The sequence below is a fragment of the Pyxicephalus adspersus genome, chromosome 2, assembly GCF_032062135.1.
Source record: "Pyxicephalus adspersus chromosome 2, UCB_Pads_2.0, whole genome shotgun sequence".
In the NCBI taxonomy this organism is placed as follows: Eukaryota; Metazoa; Chordata; class Amphibia; order Anura; family Pyxicephalidae; genus Pyxicephalus; species Pyxicephalus adspersus.
The window spans coordinates 138,342,718-138,366,461 of NC_092859.1; the positions used below are offsets into that span (position 1 = coordinate 138,342,718).

The 23,744-nt window shown below is 38.7% G+C and overlaps 1 protein-coding gene across 1 annotated transcript; it reads left to right on the forward strand.

Annotated features, from left to right (window-relative positions):
* The first annotated feature begins 139 nt into the window (after positions 1–139).
* On the forward strand, positions 140–19,365 carry DPP8 (dipeptidyl peptidase 8). Its single transcript, XM_072399123.1, has 15 exons — positions 140–352; positions 5,402–5,671; positions 8,081–8,193; positions 8,857–8,957; positions 9,682–9,859; positions 10,494–10,653; positions 11,434–11,513; positions 12,003–12,155; positions 12,442–12,577; positions 13,359–13,504; positions 14,342–14,488; positions 15,456–15,608; positions 15,824–15,966; positions 16,123–16,234; positions 16,487–19,365. Exons 1-15 carry the CDS (start codon positions 313–315, stop codon positions 16,607–16,609), a joined length of 2,055 nt encoding a protein of 684 aa, XP_072255224.1. The 5' UTR covers positions 140–312; the 3' UTR covers positions 16,610–19,365.
* The last annotated feature ends 4,379 nt before the right edge of the window (positions 19,366–23,744 follow it).

A 23,744-nucleotide genomic window follows, 5' to 3' on the forward strand; every position in this document is an offset into this window, starting at 1 on the left:
CAATCAGCCATGCTACATGAGGGCATCCATGACATTTCTGACTAGTCCGCCATGATGAATAAGGGCGTTTTATCTCCTCTGGTCTGAAACCCGAGCGGCCATATTAACTCAGGGAAACAAGCCACTACTTGATTTCCTGGGCAGAAGGGAAGCGGTTATCAGCAAACACGAATCCAAATTTGAACTCATTCTTCTTGAATTGCTTCTCAGCAGAAATGTTTATGGGGGTGAATGTATAATACAGACAGCTCTGGTCTTTAGACTGTAACGGGAGCGACCTGATTGACAGTATTCCGTGCAATACATAAAGTGATGTTGAGGAAAGCACCTTTAATCAATCCGCTCAGGACAGGTATTTCAATATGTGTAATGATTTAAATGTATTTGTAGACGATAGATAAAAACTAAAGGTAGAAGGCGTGTAATAGGAAAAATGTGCGGGGACTGCAGGGTGTGTGTTATCCTCCGGTCAGCAGGGGTCGCTGTTCAGATGCTGTCCCTCGCCATTCTCCAGGAAGCGGATGTGTGAGCTGCACCGGGGCTGGGAGTGAGAGCAGCCAAGTCACAACCGGGGAGAAGAGAGAGCGGGAGCCGGGTCCGGCCTCTACCCTCAGCCTGTTTCCTCATGCTAGGTGAGGGGCTTCTTCTGGGCTGTTTGGTATAGAACAGAGCCGGGAGGGGAATACTCGGGGCACCATTATCCCAATGGGGGACACCCAGCCTCCTGACAATGAATGTATCCGGCCTTCCGGTGTAATGTCATCCTCCTGACAATGGCTGGCTGCCCCATAGAACATCCCTGCCCTGGTCAGCCTCCTGACGGCCTGTGGGAGCTTGGTTGGCATGGTTACAGTGGCAGGGCCTGGGGGGATCAGTGAGGCCTCCATTAAAGTCAACCTAAGGCAAAACTTGTATCCTTTTTGTAGTCTTAGAGGCAATTTCAAAGCTTTATACCATACAATGCCATACAATCCTAGAAATTGAGCTGTCAAATTGGGGGAGATTGTACAATGGGGACATCTGTGCCAGTAATATTTTAGAAGAGGATTTCCCTCACTTTGAGGAGATTTGTTCTCACATCCTGTCAGGTTTACAAGACAGGAAATGAAGGAAACTCTCCACAATGAGACACGGGTAGGAGAAAAGACAATCTGGCTGTGGTTTTAATCAATTTAATGTCTGTAGAATCATTGTAGTGTGTATGTGCAAAATATTAAAAAAATACCCCGAGTTTTAGATATATGTTAGGATCTTATGTATTTCCATGAATGTCTCGGGTTTCTTTTATTGGATAAGGGAGAACTGAAACGGTGCGGCTCAGATGACTATGTTGCAGCATCAGGAGGCACCATCTATTTTTCTCTTTGTTATTAATATTATTATTATTATTGCACCGTTTTTATGTAGCCCTCACATATCATGAAGTGCTGTACAAACTCCATAGTCATGTCACTAGCCGTTCCTCAGAGGAGCTCACAATCTAATGTCCCTATTGTAGTCCTATGTCATTAATACAGTCTGAGGTCAATTTTGGCGGAAAACCAATTACTTAACTGCATGTTTTTGGATTGTGGGAGGAAACCCACACAGATAAAGGGAGAACCTGCAAACTCCATGCAGGTAGTGTCCTGGCTAAAATTCTAACCTGAGACCTAGCACTGCAAAGGCCAGAGTGCTAACCACTGAGCCACCATGCTGCCTTCTTCTTTTGGCCATACTGGGAGGATGTAACGCCCGCGCAGTTCATTCATCCCGGCATATGCAAAGGAAGCTGGAAATGACGGGTTTCCCTGGCAACCAAAGCTGATGCTGCACAGCTTTGACTTCAGAAAGCGATCGGTGGGATAAGACAGATCATTGCAGAAGGGACATCACCTGCCCATTGCTGCAAGAATGACTGGCCTGATCATACAAAATAAAAGTGGAACTTTAGTTCTTTAGTTTAGTAAAACTATACTCGGAGCATGGATGGATTTGGACAGAATGGGGGCCATGGATAAGGAAGCAGCTGTGGCCTCCCATCAATTTATTTCACTTTAAAGTGGAAGAGAAATCAAAAAGTCCCCAGGAAGAAAAGGTTTTTGGCAGAGCAGATAATCAAATTCTCTTCTGCCATAAAACCTCTTCTTGTTCTTTGTTTATGGCACATTTTGCATGTAGTGTGAGCTCGGCTTCCAGGAATTTTAGTAGCTGCGCTCTCAATGCAGCGGCGGGCCCTCTGCAATTCATATTTAGGATTAAAAAAAAAAGGATGTTGCTGGCCACAGTTTGACACCCCTGCTGTAGGGGATTGCTGTGGACCCAGAAAAGACAACAATAAGAATGACAGATTTGGGGAATGTAGTGGTAATAGGATCCTGAACTTGTCATTGTTGCAATAAGACAAAAAGTAGGTGTGTGCTAAGCATATTCATCAGTTATGGCAAAAGCTCGGTCACACTGAATTTAGTTCCATTTTAATTAAGGTATTGCAGTGGAAGAGAAGTGCCACAGCAAATGTAGTCGCTGTAGTAACATGGCACAATCGTTGCCCAATGGGTACTTAGGAAGTGACATCGGGTTGTCCGGTTGGACCTGCTGTGCTTTTCCCAGGATTACTGCAGGAGAATAAAAATGGTATCTTCCTAAACATCCACTTGGTCCTTGGCTGATGTCCCGATTGCCTTGTGGATGATCCTGCTCCGTAATTTCCCAAACTGACACTAATCTATATGTGGCGATTTTTTTCAAAAATATATTGTTGGGTAAAAGCACAGCTCCCTTCTAAAACGTATTTTAGGTTGTGTTGGAAGTGGGGACGGTGTATATGTAGTGTGGAAATTTATATCACTTCTCATTTGGAAAGAAGAAATATTGTTCGAAAGGAAGACATTGTGAATAAAGGAAGGATACAACTTTCTGCAATGTCTTTTTTTCTGTTTGTGCCTTGCACATCTCTTTTTGTTTCAATAGATAGGAAGTTTGCAGGAAATCTGGGGCACAGACAGATACAAAAGGGGTCTTTATAAAGACATTATGTTGGCGAAGAATCTTCCAGGTTCATGTCTTTCAATGGCAGTATTTGACTCTCCACCAGGAAACGATTCAGGGAATGTCAGATTCACTGCTTTTATAAATAATACCCAAAGGGCCTACAGATTTTTAAGTGGTACTGTACGTAAGATAAAAAAAAATCACCTTTATCTTACACTTCTATCGATCCTTCAGTTGCTTTCCTCAATTCTGTACCCTGCCATCCTGTAATTCACCTTTGTTCCGGCGCGGAAGAAGCACCGGGCACCGCCATCTTTCTTGTGGTTACGTAACCCATTCTCGCACTGTGCATGCGTGAGATCGGGCGACATAACCTGCTGTAAATGGGAAACATTTTTTAGCCATTGAATTAAAAAGCCCCATGATCAGGCATGCACAGAAGGAGCAGGCAGAAGACCCCCAGGAATATGTGACGTGGGTATACCAGGAGGCTTTGCACTCCAGCTCTGCCACGGTAAAGACAGAAGGCTTCATTTTTTTTTAAAGGGTATTTAGGGGAAAAAAAGAATAACCCTTTTATATAATGCAAAAAGCTTGATGATAGGTCTGCGTTAAATAGGTTGCATTTGAGGCCACATTGAAAAACTTGGTAGCATTATCGTTGTCTATATTTGAAAACATCTTCACTATATTGATGTAAAATAGAGCGATCATGTGTTATCAGTGTAGTACTTACTAGAAATTGGTAGGTTCATTGGCTTGGCCTGAGCCATGTGTTCAGTAAAACCATTGCTCTTTATGGGAGGCAGAGGGTAGCACAGCTTACCTAAAGCGGATGTAAACCCAAAACAAAAAAAATCACACTTGCCTTCAATTCCACAGATCAGTCTATCCGTTGGGAGGTTTCTTACATCGGGTCCCGCGTCGTCTGGGTATTTATCGTCAGCGTGGCGCAGAGGGAGTACCAGGCGCCTACATCTTTTCTTTTTCTTACGTCACCCGATACCGCACTGTGCAGACGCTAGATTGGGAAAAACTTGTCGACCTCACTGCGCATTGTGATCGGTATTTTTTTATTTTTCATCCCTCAATGCTTATTGTAGGTATCCCGGGAGGCTCTGTGTTCCCATTGATTTTTGATCGCCTAGGCGATGGAGAAATAAGGGGGCGAGGCTGCACTTTTACACACTTTTACTACAATTTTTTTTTTTAAAGGGTGTTGCACTTAAAAAACACACTAACACTAAAAACTCTGTCTTCTCTTTTATGTAAAGTAAAAATTCTGAGTTTGGGTTTTCTTTAAGGGGAGGAATGTGCTGCCCAATAATGTCCAGGTCAAGGCATTTAGAAATAACAATGGTCTGCATGTGTATCTGTGATTATGGGAAAGGACACTTAGGACTTTATATAACTTTAGTTTATGTTGATGTAGCATTTTGGACCTAGCAATTTTGTTTTAGGAAAAAGGAGTTCAGTGTTCTCCCCAGTCCCTTTTAGCAAGACGCACCCCCCGTACTTTTCAGTAACCACCTAGCTGTTTTTGGGTGGTTACTGAGGAGTTGGGTCACAGTACAAGGGGCTGCCATCCACCTAATATTTCTTACCACCCAGCTTAAAATAATTTGGGTTGAACTCAGAGGACATCAGAGGCAATGAGATTGTCAACATTAGGTGAATTTCAACACACTTTGGACAAATATTGATCTTTGGTAAAACAAAAAGTTTTACTTGATGAACCATTTGGTATTAAAGCAGAACTAAAGTTCTACTTTTAAAAATGTTGGAACGGGCAGGACATTACTGCAGAAAAGGATAGACGTTGTCCCTATTGCAAAAATCATTTTTACCTCCCTGATTGCGCCCAACTGTCAAAACCACTAAGCTTCCAGGATACTCAGCTTACCCAACTTCCCCAGCTTGCTGGGACTGAATGGTTCCTGCATGGGAGTTTTCACCTTAGCCTAGCTAATCACGATAGAAAAAGATGTCATCATACTGCGACGGGACAGGAGAGTATAGTGGGGTTTAGTTCCACTTTAAAGAATATACTGTGCTTCTAAGTGTAAGGCTTTAAAAGCTACATTAAGGTGGATTCAGCTATAGGCCTTCTGAAATGCATTGCCACGGTTTACCATTAAAAGCAATTGGACAGTCGATATGGATGCTTCAGCCTTGCTTTGCTTCAAATCCAATGCATCACAGTGCTCAACCCAGAATTATTTTTAACTGGGTGGGAAGAAATTGTAGGTGGGTGGTGACCCCTACCCTGTATTGTGACCCAACTCTTTAGTACCACTCAAAAACAGCTGGGTGGTTCACCCTGCTGAAAGGGGCTGGGGAGAACACTGCATCATCCTGTAAAGGCAAAGCAAAGGCTTCGGAGTTTGTTGGTGTGAAATAGAATAATGATAATAATCCTTTTCCACAGGATGCAACATGGCGGCAGCTATGGAGACTGAACAGGTTGGAGTAGAGATATTTGGGTCTCCAAGCAGCCATGGAAGCACAGATCCAATGGGAGGAGACTCCAAACCCGAACCTTTTTATGTGGAGCGCCATTCATGGAGCCAGATGCGGAAGCTGTTGGCAGACACAAGGAAATACCATGGGTATATGATGGCGAAGGCCCCTCACAGCTTCACTTTTGTAAAGAGAAATGACCCAGATAGCCCTCACTCTGATAGGATGTACTATCTGGGTATGTGTAAGTATATCTTATTTGTGTTTATTATTATTATTGTAGTGCAATGCCTGGCAATGTATTTAGAGAATCCATTATCATTGACATTGCACAACTCTGGTATCTCATTAGAGAATCAAAAAAAATAAAATAGTTTGAAAATATTTGACTTAAAACAACGACCATTTGTATGTTTTGCTTAAAGGGGTAAATGGTTAAAATTCTTGTCAAACTTAAATAGCTTTATCCCTATTTCCTTGTTCCACTTACTTTTTCAGTACATTGTGCATGTCAAGGTATCAAAGGGTGAGGAAGCAGGAAGTGGCAGTAAAAAAGTTTGGTTGTCGATGGCTGCTTAATAATGTTTTATATCAGGACTATGAGAAAAGCTGATATTCAGCAACCTTTAGGCAAGATTTCAGTTTACTGAAGTTAGAGCTGTTTCGTTTTCATTGTCAAAGATTCTTGCAGTTTGTATTTCATTATTGCTCTTCGTTCTGTCCTTGATTTACTAAGTGACACATGTAATCAGTGTCCTGTATTGAAGTGGCTTTGATACTGTTCATAGAAAACATCAAGTAGATTTGATGGGAAAAAGTGAAGGAGATCAGTTATATGACTACAGCAGACACCATAAGGAGATTTTAGTAAGTAAACAGGAAATCCTAAACTTGACATGGAATTGTAATTTGACCCGAGATTTCATAGGGCACTCTGAATCTTGTTAATAAAAAGTGTCAATCCTCCGGATGCCTTCTGACATTTGCTAGGTAAAAGACATCAACCACTTGGCTTTTCAGTCCTTTGAAAACTGCTATCCAGGTATTTGCAAGCAACTTCTAAAGCTTAGAAAAGTTGTGCATTTTTTCTTTTTTAAATTGAAACTGCTTAAAAAAAAACAAAAAACAAAAAAAAGAATTAAAATCTTTCACATAAGCAGTGACTAGCAGTTCTAATTCAAGTCAAAGGACGCCCTTGAAAGCTGCATGTAGCACCGCCAACCTCCTGAATAAAAAAAATAAGCACTCCGTAGTGTCATTTTAAATTGCCTACAGTACACCTGGCACCTTGTAATGCTGCATATAAATATTTGTTAAGCATTTACAATAAGGGTCAGGTTTTACCCTTTTCCTGTATAGCACATTATACTTTTGTGCATCACTTTCCTAAAGCATGATGCTATCGTGCTTGGATTTACTTTCAAATTATATAACTAGATAATAAAAGGGACACTTAAGCATTTTGTATGTTTCTGTGCCTTGTATGCTACACCATGACAAATTTTTCTACAATCTAGAACAGTGTTTCGCAACCAGGGTTTCTTCAGAATTTGCTAAGAATTAGTGCCTCTCAGATCCGTTACCCCTGACACCCATGATCTTTTGTAAGGGTAACCTTCTAGCAATGTAACAAGCATTCTTCCCAGTGACCCCTATGCTAGCATACTAAGGGCTGTGCATATAGTAACTACAAAATGGGTTCCATAAAACCCAAAAGGTATATTAAGGGTACTTCCAAGGAAATTTAGTTTTCGTTATTCTCTGGACCCTTAACAGTTATCCGTGCTATACTCAAATTTTTTTAAGCGGCGGCGGGGGTGGGGGGTTTAAATTTTTAGGTGGGTGGCAGCCCTTTGTATTATGACCCAACTCATCAGTAACTACCCCAAAGCAGTCGGGTGGTTACTGAAAAGTCCCGGGTGGTGCGCCCGGTAAAAGGGGCTGGTGAGAACACTGAGGTATTACTATCTTACAGCTAAAGTTGGAATTACAATTAGTGGTATACTCCCTCGAGAATTACATGAGATAGAATTGGCCCCTGACATTTGTTTAGCTCGGCTCTAATAGGTTCGTATTGTGATACAGTCTTGTTAGGATAGTTCTGGGTATAAGGAAAATACTTTGCAAGAATAATGTTCACATTATTCAAATGTCCTTTGTCCTCAGGTATTTGCATACATTTCCCAAGGAGCTTAGTCTAAAATCAATCTTTAGCTTGTACTTGTATGTATCTGATTGTACTTGAAAAATGGTATAATTATCAGTAAGGTCTTCAGTATATAGGACTGATTGGAGGAGAAGAGTGTGCATTTAGTAAAATGAGTTACTTTTGTTTAGCTTTATCCTCATATTAATCTATGCCCCAACAAACGTGAGACAGACCAAACTTCAGATCTATGTCATTTATGTCCTCCAATAGAAAAAAAAATTGGAAAAACTTTGTTAATGAGTTTTCTTTTCTTTCTAACTATCCACATGGATCCCACTATTTGTCTTGCAGACCCCAGCTGGATAGTTACTATCATACCAATATTGTATTAATAATCTGATCAGATATCTTTACTGGGTGTGTTTGTGTCTGTGAAGCTTTACTGTCTGGTGGCTTCTTTAGCACATATCGTTTCTTTTTCTTTTTTTTCCCCATCAGCAATGTCTGGAGAAAATCGTGAAAATACGCTATTCTACTCTGAGATCCCGAAAAACATTAGCAGGGGGGCAGTTCTCATGCTATCCTGGAAACCTCTACTAGACACCTTCCAGGTGAGATATGGGCCTGTTGTAGTCAATCACTGTAATCTGTTTATTTCTTAGGTTTTTAGCGTAGTATTGTCATTTTCGTGACAAAATCCCAATAAAATTGTAACATTTGGCTAGTGTGTGTGTGTGTATGTATGTGTATATATATATATATGTATATAAGAGTTGATTTTCCAGTAATATGACTGACCCTGACTTCTATTGTAGCAAGTAACAAATACCTACATATAAGTAAATAAAGGGAGCTAATTTCTTTGCTTGCTTGAAGAGTTTTTCTTTGTTCTGGGCAAAGTTCTGTGAAGTGGTTCTGCCTGTAGTGTGTAACTCCAGAAAAATATCCCCTGTGGGTGATCTGTATACATTGTACAGATTCCTACTTTTCTTTATTCTAGGTAGGAAAAAAAGGAGTTTCACAAATTCTTTTTTTAGAATGACTACTGAGCTCTCTCTGGAACCCTCAACCCCGAGCAGCTTATCTACAGTACTCTGCTTCTTCTGCTTTATTGCCCTATACTGGCAAAAGAAGTTCTCACCCCACACAGCCAGTTTTTTATTGGGTACTGCAGTGTGTGGTTTGTCATTGAGTGTGAGGATTGATATCATGTGTAAAGGAGAAACTTCATCATTGTATCACCCCACAAGCAACAACATCTTTTATTTCTTTAGGTGCTGGATGTGGTAGACAAGGAACTCCGGCAGCCATTTGAAGTGCTTTTTGCAGGGTGTGAATACATAGCTAGAGCTGGATGGACTCCTGATGGAAAGTAGTAAGTGGTCTTTTTTTGCAATTTGAATAATATTACTTAAACCCCTGTAAGATTTAGTTACCACTAATTTAAATTATTTATATTTAAAAAAACAATAAAAAATACACTAGATTGTAAGCTCTTTAGGGCAGGGTCCTCCTCCTTTCACTGTCTGTCTGTCATTTTCAACCCCTATACAGCCCTGCGTAATATGTTGGCGCTATATAAGTCCTGTTTAATAATAATACACTGGTAAAAACCCTTTTACTGGATGCTTTCATGTATGGTAATGCAGGCATGATATATCCGAATTCTGTTTGTTTGCATAGCATAGGGAAGGAAACATGACAAACCTGCCGGAACATTACTGGCTGGTTCCTCCTCTTTTCATTATTTGGAGCTGGCACCTGAAACACAAGCCTTGTTTCAGTTGTTTTTTTTTTTTATGCAGCAACCTAAAAATGACATAATTACACTGGCTGATTTAGTTTTTATAATTTTTAAGGGTATATAAGTGGGTTTTATTTTATTTATTTGCCTTAAGTTGTTCCCTATTATTAATCCTTCTGTAGTTAATACAATATATTAGCCAGGCATCTAGTTTTTTGTTTCGGAAGTAGAGATTTATGATTTGCAGCATCCATGATTTTTGTTGTGCATTTAGTACAGAGTTTGTAGATATTGTACAAGTGCATCACGCAGACAATGCATGTATCTCTTAACCTTTTTTTGCTTTTATGTGCAGTGCCTGGGCTATCCTGCTAGATCGTCCACAGACACGTCTACAAATTGTTCTTATCCCTCCCTCCTTGTTTGTGGCACCCTTTAAAGACCTTTCAGAGCACCATCGGCTGTCAGAATCTATATCAGACTCAGTAGCACCACTTGTGATTTATGAGGAGACAACAGATATATGGATAAATGTATGCAATTTAAACATTTTTGAGAAATTAGAATTTTAGATATCAGATTGTTTTGTAGTTTAGAATGAGGTATAGCTGCTCACCTACCACACTTCTTACTGATGTATGCCGCTATACTCCAGGGATATAAAGTGAACAGGTCAGAAGCCAAATGCATATTAACTATTTTTCTTTTAAACACTAATAAAAGAGAACAACTGCACAGGCATGCCACAAAATAGTAAAAAGTCTTGAGACTTTTAACTGCAGGAACCTAATAATTAGTGAACCAAGAAGTGTTTTTCAGTCAGTATTTTGTGGAACCCTAGGGTTTCTCCAAAAGTGACACCGATTATTATTTAGGCTATCAGTATGACTGATATTTTTCCCACTGGCCAGCAATGTAAGTTGCATTCTTCTTACTGACCGCCACACTAATGTACTGTATATAGTATTATAGCACAGGTTCCCTGAAGACCTGAAAGTTATTTCAAAAGTTCCCCCATGTTAAAAAGATATCAAAAAAAACACAGGAATACAGTGATAACTGTAATGCTAGTGTGTCTTAGTTTGAGCTTGACTGCAGTGCAGATCAGGTTGAAATGTTTTATTTTCCATTTCAATGATATAACCTTTTGTTCTCTTTCCATGGCAGATTCATGACATCCTTCACTTTTTCCCACAAACCCGGGAGGATGAAATACAGTTCCTGTTTGCCTCTGAGTGCAAGACAGGATTTCGGCACCTTTATCGGATCACCAGCGTGTTGAGAGCAGCTGGAACTGCTAGGTTGGGGGTTGATCTTTCAGGACTCAGTGAGTTAACCTTTACCATTATGTATCTTATGTTACTTATAATGCATAGCTTGTCTGTTTTTAGTATGCAGCACCATATGCTGCTGGGTGTACACTGTCTAGTTGCCATGTAAACAGTTACTTGGAGACAAAAATACGTTATTCATATTGGCTTTGTGTCATTTTTATTAAATTTAATTTATGTACATGCTAAAATTTGTAAAACATATGTGTATAAAAAACAATTCCTATCCATTTAAGCTGGCTTCACATGGTTTAGTTTGCCATTTACTAGTTAGTCTTAAACTAATATTTCCTAAACCCTTAACATCAGTACATGAAATGATTAATTTTAATTTTGCTTTTGCTTTATGACACAACATTGGTTCCCTTTTTATAAAGTGTCTGAGGTAGATATTTGAATATATGTAAATAAGTTGGTTTTGGTGTCCATTTATTTCCTTTTTTTATTTATTGATTTATTTTCATTGTTTTAAAAATACACAAAAAATACAAAGGAACCAAAGAGAGCTGAATGGAATTGAATTGGAATTAGCTGACCAACCTGTCTTGGAATAAACTTTGGGAATTAACTATGTTTTACAATTCTAAAAAAAATAGCCTTGACCTTGATGAATAAAGAAAACTTGAACAATACCTTTAAATTGTTCCTGTACACCAGTCATGTTTTTATTTTGCTATATCAGAAAGTGAAAAGGACATTAAGACTGCAGGAGTGTTGGCAATATGGAAGTAGAGAGTTCTTTCTCCTGACTTCACACTTTGTGATTTTTTTTTTAGGTGACTTTAGGTGCCCCATAAAGGAGGAGGTTGCAGTGACCAGTGGAGAATGGGAGGTTCTTGGCAGACATGGATCCACTGTAAGTTTTTTTTTTTTTTTTTTTTTTTTTTTTTTTTTTTTTTGTGACTACAACTTACATCACTGTGCAATAAAATTTTAAAGAAACCACATTATGTGAAATGTTTTAAATACCAAAAATATTTACCTGTTAAGGTTCAGCCACCTTCTAGCTGTTTTGTTGAACAATACAGATTATTATTCTCCAGGCCCATCTAAACTGTAAAGCTTTTAACTATTAAACAAGCCTGTTTTCAGATACTAGGGATACCTCATTTTAAATATATTTATTTTTGTCAATGTTGGTCGACTGTTTTTGTTTTAATTCTGGGACACCTTTATCACAAAGTATTTGCATTAACTGTATTAGGAGCACTTTGCAAACCTGCATAATTTTTTTTATCCCTTGTTTATTTACCGGTTGCATTCCTAGTAAATGTTCCCTGTAGATTGTCTTTTTACATTTCATTACTTAACATTCATAACATGATGAATCTGTTTGTCTTTTAAGATTCGGGTGGATGAGATCAATAAACTTGTCTTTTTTGAAGCTACAAAAGACACCCCTCTAGAACACCATCTTTATGTTGCAAACTATGAGACTCCTGGAGAGATAGCAAGGCTCACAGACCTGGGCTTTTCCCATTCTTGTTGTGTTAGCAAGGTAAGGTACTTTTCAGGGGGATAAAGGTGCTTTTGTTCACCATTGATGTACACACATAACATTTGACTTGTTTGATAAAATGGGTTTTAGTTAATTTAGTGGCTATAATAAAAGCTAGGCCATTTCGATGGCTGATGTAGCACACTACCATAAACCATTAGGAGCTTATTGTATACAATACAGTATGAAGGAAAAAAATATATTTCATCCAACATTGTATTTAGGCTGTTTGTTTTTCAATGTACCTTGAAATCATATGACATTCTATTTATTGTCTCCTATGCAGCACTGCGATATGTTTATCAGCCGTTTCAGCAGCCAAACCCTCCCACATGCAGTACATCTTTTTAAGATAAAAGGCTCTGGGGCTGACCCTGCTCAAAGGGACAAGGAATTTTGGGCTACTCTTCTTGACTCACCAGGTGAGATGCCTAATCTTCTTCATTTTTGTTTTCTTTATTCCTTGAAGAGAAAGTAAACCCAAGAACTACCCAAACATCTCGGTATCCATCTTCGGGCTGGCACGCCAGGCGTCCCCATCTTCTCTCTGTTCTCCCGGGTTCTTCTTTGTACGTCACCCGACGCAGGTAGAAGATCAGGTGACGTAGATAGGGAAAAAACTTGCCGATCTCACTGCTTATGCGTGAGATCAGGAATTCTTTTCCCCTTTTGGCAAAAGGGGAGATGTTCAGGCATGTGCAGAAGGAGCAGCCAAGAGCCTCCCAGGATGCGTGACTTAGGTACCCATTCATTCTTGATCGCCTAGGTGATCGAGAATTAAGGAGGGGGTGCTGTTCCTGGTTTTGAAATAATAGGGCTACCCCCACATTGCTTAGTAAATGTGCTTTCATTCTAGGGGAATGTGGACAAGTTTACCTACCTTATCTCCACTTTCCTGGTGTATGAAGTGGCTGCTATTCCATCTTCAGCATTTTGGGTGGGTCTCCTCGCTTCTTGACTTGCTAGCAGGGTAGATTATAATGTTCCTGCAGCCTTTCCATGTAGTGCGTTATGGAAGAGGCTGGAAAGGATCAGTTCCATAGAGGTAAAGCCTGTGGGAACAAGGGAATAAGATAAATAAACTTGCTGTTTAATTCTTCTCTAGGCCTAAATGAGCATTTACGGAGGTAGTCCTACTGCAACAAAAGGTGTCTTAATTCTGGAGTTGGAGCATTATTGTACTTTATTTTTTTTTTCTCTCAGGATCTGTACCGGGGTATGTCGCACCAGAAATATTCTCTTTCCCCAGCCGGACAGGATTTACTCTTTATGGTATGATGTATCGACCTCATCAGATGCAGCCAGGAAAGAAATACCCTACTGTCCTTTTCATTTATGGAGGACCACAGGTTAGACTATTCAAATCAATATCTAAAGTGGGTTTCCTTAAACTGAATTATAGGCTTAAACCTTCTGCCTCCTCTTTAGTTTTATACACGTAAGCTCAGGCCATTTATTTCCTGTTTTTATAGATAAAGTAATCTATAAGAAAAAAATAATTGTAATCAGGCAGGCGCTTGATTGCATGGGAGACATGGAAAACTAATTAAAGTACCTGCCTGTTTGCAATTACGTCACATAATCATTTGCGCAAGATGAATGGTCATGCTCATCTTAGGCGAGACTGAGATGTATAGTGGTCACCCAATGTTGCTCATGGATACCTCACGGCAGATCCATGAACAGCTATTGGGAATGACTGATATGCAATACGAGAAACTAAAGCTCTTTTGCTTGCCCTTATCCTCTCCAGAGAACAGAATGGGCACTTGTTCATTCTTCTATCAATAGAAAGACTTGTGAAAGATTGTTTTCAGGTGCGAAAATGTATGGTGTGCTTAGTGTCCTTAGTGTACTTTATAAATTAACTCCTCAGAATATACGCAATAGCGAAGTCATTCTAGCCCAGCCAATCAAAATGACCAAAAATCCAAAATCTGTTAAAAGAAAAAAAATTGCAAAAATTGCAGTGAAGGGAAGTTAGTTAGTTTCCAGTTTAAAAAGTTTGTAAATGTGTCCACAACCAATAGAGATTTTCATAATGCTTTGTATGTAGAGGTATTGTGTACTTTTAGTGAAGAAAAATGGTATCTCACTGATGACTAATAGACATTAATTATATATATATATATATATATATATATATATATTATATGTTTTTTCCTTTTTTTTTTTCCCTCCTTCAGGTTCAGCTAGTTAACAATCGATTTAAGGGAGTGAAGTATTTCCGTCTAAACACCCTTGCATCTCTCGGTTATGTAGTTGTAGTCATTGACAATCGTGGTTCTTGTCACCGTGGCTTAAAATTTGAAGGAGCATTTAAGTACAAGATGGTAAGAAAGGGGGAGAGCTTAATTGTGGGGTAATACTGTTTTTTTAAATCTACATCTGGACACATTTGTGAAAAATGAAAACCAGACAGTCTCAACACTTCTTTAAAATATGCTGTTTTTCAATAAACCTCCTAAAGTAAGCAACTTTTTATTTAACAGCATATCTAAATCCAAAAACAACCTAAACAAATGTGAAGTTTAAACTGTGTATATTTCACCTTCGTTGGTACCCTTTCACTTCCTTCTTATTATGCAGTTTTGTAATTAAACCTTTTCATTTTAATACTTACTGTATCTTACATGACATCACTTGGTTTCGGTTCTTCTTTATTTAATGAAGGCAGATTGTCTGGTCGGAGGGACAAAACCCCCATGTTTTCTTTAAAAAAGAAAAATGACCAGGTAACGCCCAATTCCATGCTTGAGCCTCCATGGTTGAAGAAAAAAAAAACAAAACAAAATCCAACTACAGGATCAGGGCAGGTCATGTTGGGGAGGAAAAGACTATATGATGCTGGACAGTCAGGAAATGGGAAGAACTCTTTTTGACTTGCTACGGTTTCTAATGCACATTGTGAAGAATTGCTTCAAGGAGCTTTTTTAGCGGTGTTCTGTAAACTACTCGTCTAATAAAGCAACCATGTAATGGAAATGTACAAAGGCAAACATACTTGAAGGTTCAGCCTGTGTAATAACCATGGCTGCCATCATAGACACGATAGGGAAATGAGGGTAGATGCAAAAAGGTTTTCTTTCTTTTTCTCTTCACAAAAACCTGAACGAAAAGCTAATGCAGCTACCACATCTGAGAACTGGTAAACTACAGTATATTACAGTTTTGTGTTTTGGGGAAAATGTTTATTTAAACAATGCATTTATAAAATGCCAAGTAGTTTAACCCACATACCTTTTATCTACACTTTCAATTTATTCATTTTATTTTTTGTTTCTATTTCTTTGTTTTTAGGGCCAAGTAGAGATAGAAGATCAGGTGGAGGGGCTGCAGTATTTGGCTGCAAAACACAGCTTCATAGATCTTGACCGAGTTGGCATCCACGGCTGGTCATATGGAGGCTACCTCTCCCTTATGGCCTTGATACAACGACCTGATATATTTAAAGTAAGTTCCTCTGTATGTTTTGGCCATAGTGGTAAATAACTACCTCTGGAATATCTTGATACACCTGATTTTCTCTGGCCATTTCCTTTTTGCATTTGTTTCTAGAGAATATCTTTAGTTTTTTCATTTGTTGTTGTATTTGCATATTGATCTGTTATTACAGGTTTGCATTAAATATTGTATGTAGAATAACGCCATCTCTCTTTGTATACTAGGTGGCTATTGCTGGAGCCCCAGTAACACTGTGGATCTTCTATGACACGGGATATACAGAGCGGTACATGGGCCACCCTGACCAAAATGAACATGGTTATTACCTGGGTTCTGTAGCCATGCAGGCTGAGAAGTTTCCCTCAGAGTAAGCTGTTTTTCTTAATAGTATTGTAACTTTAATGTAAATTTTTGAAATTACAGCGGAACATGCAATATATTTGAATATCTGTTTCTCCTTACTCTATATCACTGATTTTAAAGTTTGTTTAATATTTACGGCATCTTTTTTAATGTCTTACAGACCAAGCCGTCTGCTCCTCTTGCATGGTTTCCTGGATGAAAATGTGCACTTTGCTCACACAAGCATCCTGCTTAGCTTCTTGGTGCGCAGTGGGAAGCCATATGACTTACAGGTAGGTGTTCTGGCCTATGCTCAAAAGAGCAAACAGTAGATTTTATGCAAAGTAACAAAGGTCCTATTTTAATACTTTTTTTTGCCTGTTGATGGTGTTGGGGTCAAGCAATGATGAACATAGTACAAGCAAATTTAGGTTTAGGAATTTATTTTCCATAAATGTTCCTATATTGTGTCTTGATATTTCCTTCTTTGGTTTATGTATTGTTTACTAGTAAAGTGTTTTTTTTTTTTGTTTTGTTTTTTACAGATCTATCCTCAGGAGCGTCACAGTATTCGGGTTCCCGAGTCAGGAGAACATTATGAACTGCACCTCCTTTATTACTTGCAGGAAAACCTGGGCTCCCACATAGCAGTTACCAAATCCTTGTGAGCCCAGTGTTACGGTGCTCAAAGTAAGAATTGGGAGTGCTGCACCCCAGCCGCTGGCAAATAAAGGCACCTGTACACCCCCATACACACAGCTTCCTTCTAGACAGACTTTCAGAGAAGAGGAGATGGAAGGCATAGTATCTTTTACCTGTAATGAATATCCCACACAACATACCAGTCAGAATGGATAACAAACTGGTATCACTTCTCCTAAATGCATTTCTCATTACTGGGGAATGTATGTTATCTGCTACACTACATGTCTTCTTGCAGATATGATGTGGACTTTTTGCACTTCTTTTCGTTTTCTGTCCCATTTTAGCCACATGTGGTCCTGCTGACCTGTAATATAGTACTATATGGAGAACATTCATGAAAACATTTCTGCAGGTGACTCTGAAATGAAAGTGTTTTGATCTCAACAGATGGTTAAATTTATCAGATCTAGACTTTGATCTCTCAAGGCTGCTGTTGCTGAACTTCTGAAAATGCTATCCATCTAGCTGTTCTACTAACCCACTGGCTTTAATGCTTTACGTTACTGTCTTAGAACAAATATGCAAATAATGCAATTCAGAGGTAATTCCCTATTTGCAGGTGTTCCATATTTTCATATTTATTCCAGGTCAGCAACTTGAGCATTTAATCAAGAGTCTGCACTCCAGTTAGTCCAATAGTATTTTTCCCTGGAGAAACCTGTTTTTTTTTCTCACGGAAGGCTTAAAAAAGTAAAAGAACGTAAAGGGCATGAAATGTATCAAATATTCGCTTGTGGATCCCATTGCAGTTGATCTTGTGGCCAAATTGTCTCTTAATCTCCCTAAAAGTAAAGATCAATGTTCTGTTAAGGATCCAAGCAATCACGTGGCCAATAATATGATCATCAGTGTTTGGTTATGTTATTGACTGTTCATGCCTGTTACTTTTCATAGTTTTATGAGTGGGATACACAGGGTAAATTCCAGTTCAATACAGTATGCAGGAGGTATTTGGACTTTTCAGGGGGATGAGTTGGTGTGGTGATGGTAACGAACTGACCAGCACTCAAGAAAGCCTGTTTACTAGACAGCACCAACCTTTGTATGCAGTAACCTTTGGAACAGTTTTCATATATGTGCTCCAGTTATATTTTGACTTGGCTACTTCATCCAGATCAAGCTAGGCATACTTCAGTGTATTAAAGCTATATAAAGGGTCATGCATTACTTTATATGAGTTATTGTATTTCAGTGCTTCTGGGGATATGTAAATGTGTTTGTTCTTAATTGTGGGAGGTATTTTAGAAAGAAGACTTTGCTTCAGATTGGGTTTCAAAGAAGATTCCCCCAAAAAAGATGACTTATACCATGGTATTTCTGTAACAGAATAGAAATTGGAAGGGGGCAGCTTTGAAAATTTTACTTAGCTGCTCCTGCTTCAAAGTGCCTGGATCAATCCAGAAGAGCATATTGTCTAAAACAAAACAAAAAAATAGTAAACTCTTTAAATTATCTTTGCTTTTCTTTTTTTTCTTTTGACCTGACAGCTACTGTCAAGCAACAGTGATTTGCTATTCATATTACTGCCTCACATCCTCCCTTCCCCACAATATGACCAATCGAGTTCTGTTCTTCGCCTTTTACCTTTGTACCATAAAATCTCCACATCCGCTGTCTGTGTGATGCTCGTATCCTTTCATTGATGGGTTTTCTAGGAGCAATTCAGTGTATATTACCATGGCATCACTTGCAGATCAATTCATTACTAAGCAGTCATGTAAAGCACTTTATTACTTAGGAGAGGTGCTAATTACTACTTGAAGAACATTTTTATCAGTTTGAAACTTTCCAGTTCCATTGGTATAAAATGCACCTAATAAATTAGTTTTGGTGCAGCAGAGGCTACTTGTACTTTACATTTTTCTAACAAGTACCAATTCTTGTATACAAGGCAGATTGCTGTTATACCTCACACCTAATATGTTGCTGCATGCTTTGCCAGCAGGATCTTTTAGCTGGCATTGAACCATGGAAGTTTTCTATAAATTTGTCATCCCCGGTAGAAATGCACTCACCCTTTAATTCAGGAATTAAGTAATCTGACATATTTGAGATAAGGTATTAATGGTGCAGAAAAATGGAAATGCTAGTCTTCATGTCCTATGCCCTTCATTGTGCTCACCAGTGTGAACTTTAACTTCATCCTGCAGGATAAGGACTCTTTGCTGCTGTATTCCTACATTTAGAGCTGAAAACAGGGAAAGGGGCTGATCTTTCCTGATATTCATGCAGGGTACCCAATAATTGCCATCTTCTTGAATCTTGGTCAAACTACCTTTACTATGCCTTGTCAAGATTTAAATTCTGACAACACACGTTTAAATGCAATTAAGTTATTGTCGGTCCTAGACTTATTGGTAAGCACCTGTAGTTAAAAGTTAGCCTGACCTTCATCTTACAGAGTCCCTGCCTTAAAGTGTGTTGGCTTGACATGCAGGGAAATGCATAGCTTAGATGTGTTGTCAGCCATGTGGGACAGATTTCAATCTCCCCTTTTCAGTGAGCCTGTATAAATTTCTAGAACGTCAAGTGTTTTAAAGGAATCTGTAATTATCTTTTTATTTTAATTATTGAGTCTACAACAATTTATTCTCATCATGTTCTGTCACTGTCATTAATACATATTACTCTCTTCTCACACAGACTCTTTTAAAGGTGCCATATTCTGCTATGTTTGAAACTAGAGATGCTATAGTCTTTAAAAAAGAGGGAAAACATATATTGTGTCTGATTCTTTCTTTCCGTATTGTGTATTCTTTTTTTTCCTGTTTATCCTTTTACTTTAAAATTCTGTTATTCACATGTAAATCTGGTAGGTTTTAAATTGTTAATGGATGATCATTGTGTGTGGGTATCAGTAACTTGGAGACTCTCTCTCTAGGCCTTCACGTGAAAGCACAGGCTATCTGCATACCCAGTCCCTAAGTACAAGTGCTATCAAGGGGAATGGGTCACATTCTCCTCATACCTGGGAATAACCGGTATTCCTTTTAATGAACAGTACATCACATGCTCCTTGTATCCGAAAGTAACTGGAATTTCACTACAAGACGAGTTAGTCACATGCTACTCATGTGCAAAAGCACATGTACCAAGGGCAAGGGAGCAAATGGAAGGAGAGTACTATTACCTGGGTAAGGTGGTAGTTATTAATATTAAACAGTATTTATGTAGCACCAACCTATTATGCAGCGCTGTACATTAAATAGTAGTTGAAAATGACAGATACAGCCAGTGACGCAGGAGGGGGAGAGGACCCTGCCCAGAAGAGCTTACAATCTAAGAGCTTTAAGTATTTCTTTGCCACATGGGTAAAGCACAGGTTTACTTATGCTAATGTTAATGAGAAGCTAGACTGTATTTTGGTAAGTATAAGTAATTATTATTTATTAAAAGTATAATTATGTTTTGCACATTTATTAGCCACCTAGAATTTATATTTTGTTCTTTCAGTCTTATCACACTGCTAGAAATCCAAACACTAAGGTTAAGTACATGGGTTAGATTTTTGTTGTTGGAAAAGATTGTGAAAGATCCTTTCCAACAACAAAAGACTGAAAGATGTATGGACAAGCACTATACATACAACACTGTTCTTCTATAGGGAGGGAGGGGGGAGGACGAACGAGCGGCACCCTGCTGCGCTCTCTCCCCTTGACTTGCGGTCTTTCGTCAGGACAGGGTCATGAACGGGGTCGGCCAGCTGCTGTACACAAGTCAGATTCTTGTCTGATACCAGCCCTGAGGCGATAATTATGATGTGTGTACGTAGCCCAAAACACGATTATTGTGTAGTGTTGTGATAAAAGTTACACCTTAAACCCGTAATTATTTAAATGTGGGGGGAACAGTCAAATTACCCACCAGATTATTTTCTTCAGGATGGCTGCAAAAAAATATAGCTATTTGGTTCTCCTTTTGTTTCTCCTGCTATTCACTTAATTCATACCAGTAGACTTTAGGCTATTCTGAACGTCAGTAATGGCTCAAGTCCAGGGGTGTGTGCCAAGGAAGGAGGTGGGGGTCGGGGGGATGTGTCATAGACCACCTGTATACCTGCTTGTAGATTCAGTTATCTGATCTAATCAATGCAAACAGAAATGAGAAAGGGCCAGACCGAGCTAACAGAATCTATATTAAATTAAAACCTTAATAAGGATGGGCTACAAACATTAGGAAAAGACTTCAACACTTCAATGTCCCAAATGTCTGTTTATTAAGTGTATGCATTTAAGAGTCACTATTGTCTAGGTATGTTTCACCCAAGTTTAAGTCTGTGCTCAAGACATGTTTTATTACCGCAACAGGAAAAAAAAATCATTGTTTTCATCATGTTAATTGTAAATCCTGGTGTTTGCTGTGCCGATGGATTGTGTGAATGGAAACTTGCAAGGAGTATTTCAAGCAAGTGCCTCAGGGCAGTTTTGGGATTTTTGACAGGTGACTGTTAGAAACAGATACTGCTGTCCACAGAATACATGATTCAGGTAATTTATACCTGTCACTAAAATTGCTGAGGTGATAGGGAGCAACTGTGGAATTGTGTCAAAAATCCCGTTTTGGACAAGGATTGGCATTTTGTTTTTACAAAATTATTACCAATTAATTTTAGAAATTTAAAAAAATCTATTACGCAATATATGGGTACTGCGTTTGGCTTTGAGGGCGACAATGTAAATACACAAATCCTCCCAATATTATCCTTTGGGCATGCCTTCCACCTGTATGTTATAAATTAAATTAAAAAAAAAAAAGTTAGACCCCCCCCTTGTTTAAAAAGATTCATATCTAGGCAGGGGGCTTGGTTGTCCTTAAAAGAAAAAATGAAGCAAACATCAATCTCCCTTCTTGTATCCATACCAGTCCCTATTCTTTGTCTCAACATTGAGTGAGTGAGCCTACAGTTGGGGGACAGGTTCTTTTCTCCACTACCTGCTACTCTATCAATTATGAAGGTGTATTTCGAGTCTAAAGCCCTTTTAATTAAGAGGGATCCCAAATTGTCTTCCCTTTATCCAGGTGAATAACTACAAGGGATTTATTAAAAATCTTTCTGCTTTCTACAATATACTAAATTTGGGTGCATGGTAATAACTGATATTTGTACTTAAACACTAGTGCTTTCACTGTGACTTGCACTCCAATCATAACAAAGCATCTCTCCACTCCACTAAAATGTATGGCAATGCATTAGTGTTCTAGCAAAAATGCAGCAGATCCCTTTTGTGGTTTATTGGAAAGGGAATACAAAAATCTCACTGATGTGAATGAGCCCATAGGCTAAGATCACATAGGCTTTTTAAAAAAAAAAAAAAAAGTAAAACAATTGTAGTTTACTCCTTGTTCAGGTGTTTTTTTTTGTGCTGTTTTTACGTTTTAGGGTGATCAGCTGATTGAATCGCTTTCATAAACTTCCAATCTGTTCACCAAAACCTTTTTAAAAACATTATTGAGTGCTTTCAGAAGCATAGTGGGAGAGAATGGTTAACCATGCGGTTGACAAACTGTCATCTGAACATAGCTCTATACTTGCTGTAAATTCTGTGGTTTTTAAAGTATACATAGCCCTGCAACTCTAATGTTTTGCTATAACAATTCCATCCAGCTGTACAACTACAAGCACAACGGCCACATCTAGTCAGGTATGGGAGTAGGGTAGCGATATGTCTTATGTCGCCAACCAGGCTTGCTTGCTTGCTGATAAACATTAGTAGCTGTGACGATACATGAGTTTAAGTTCTAAACACATTATAATGGCCAATTGTACATGAACAATCCAGCCAACCATCTCCAGATAGTTTTTGAATCAGCTTTTACTACAGACAGAACACTTAGATCAAACAAGCTGTTTAGGCTTTTCAGGAAGAAGGGGGCATGGCTGATATGCCTTCAACACTCCTAGTGCTAGCATAACCCCAGGGGCTCACTGTTGGCTACGTTAACCACTGCGTAAGACATACCAATTTTAGAACTTTGAATCTCGGCTAGCTACAGGCTCAGCCTGAGTTTTGTTGGCTCGCTTGTTCCAGCACCAGATTCCATGCTCTATTAAACTGCACCCAATATTTACCACAGTTTGGCCATGACATTTTTCTATGGCACAAAGAATGCACCACGAGTCTACTTTGTCCCAAATGACCCTTCTTTTCCGGGTTCCAGTCATAAAATGTATGACCAGTTATTATTTTACAAAACTGCAAATTTAGAAATTTGGAAAACAACTTTTAAATCACATTGACATATTTTAGTGCCAGCCACAGAGATTACACAATGTACAATAGCACAAAGTACACAGTACCATGTCAAATAACATAGAAATGATCCTTCAAAGTACAGGAACTGTGCCTGTGTGTGATCATTTGATGGAGAAATAAGCTTGAACAGATAATTTGTCTATCAAACAACTAAAATCATATAATGTGACATTCACCCATAATTAGAATCCATTCAATGTTTTATAAAAGCTATCTGTGCACTATGCAAAATGTTTGAGCGAGTAAACATTCAAATTGATCAAATCAATTGTATTCATGATCATTTTTTTGGACAGACCCAAACCAGGCACAGCATTTTTTATTGTTCATTTTCTATTGTTTGTTTCTGTTCTTTTTGGTTATCGAAAACTCAACCTGAGTTTTTATCCTTCTGCCTCTACAGGCACAATCAACATTTCAATTAGGCTTGTTCAGACCTGAGGGTATTTCCAAGCGTTTTTGAGCAGTTTTACTGTTTAAAAATGCTTGCAAAAAAACAATTAACATTCTACCAAATAGGTCCGTTCATTATCCTTCATTTGACAGGCGGCAGCATTTCCATGCAGTTTTCTTGATGTCTGGGGGAGGATTGCCACCTCTGCCGCCTCCATAGACGTGATTGAGAAGTGTTTAGAAACTCCTAAACAGGCTTGTATGGGCATTTGCAATTTCCTCTCTAGGAGCTTTAAGGTGTTTTGCATATTTTATTTTTTTTGGTGGTCAACTTTTAAAAACAAATAAAAACTCCTTTGTTGGCAGTTGCAAATGTTTGCAAAAAACATGCTTTTGCTTGAAAAAGATTCTGGATGCCTAGCTGTGCATAGTAGGCATCCAGGGGTGGTAA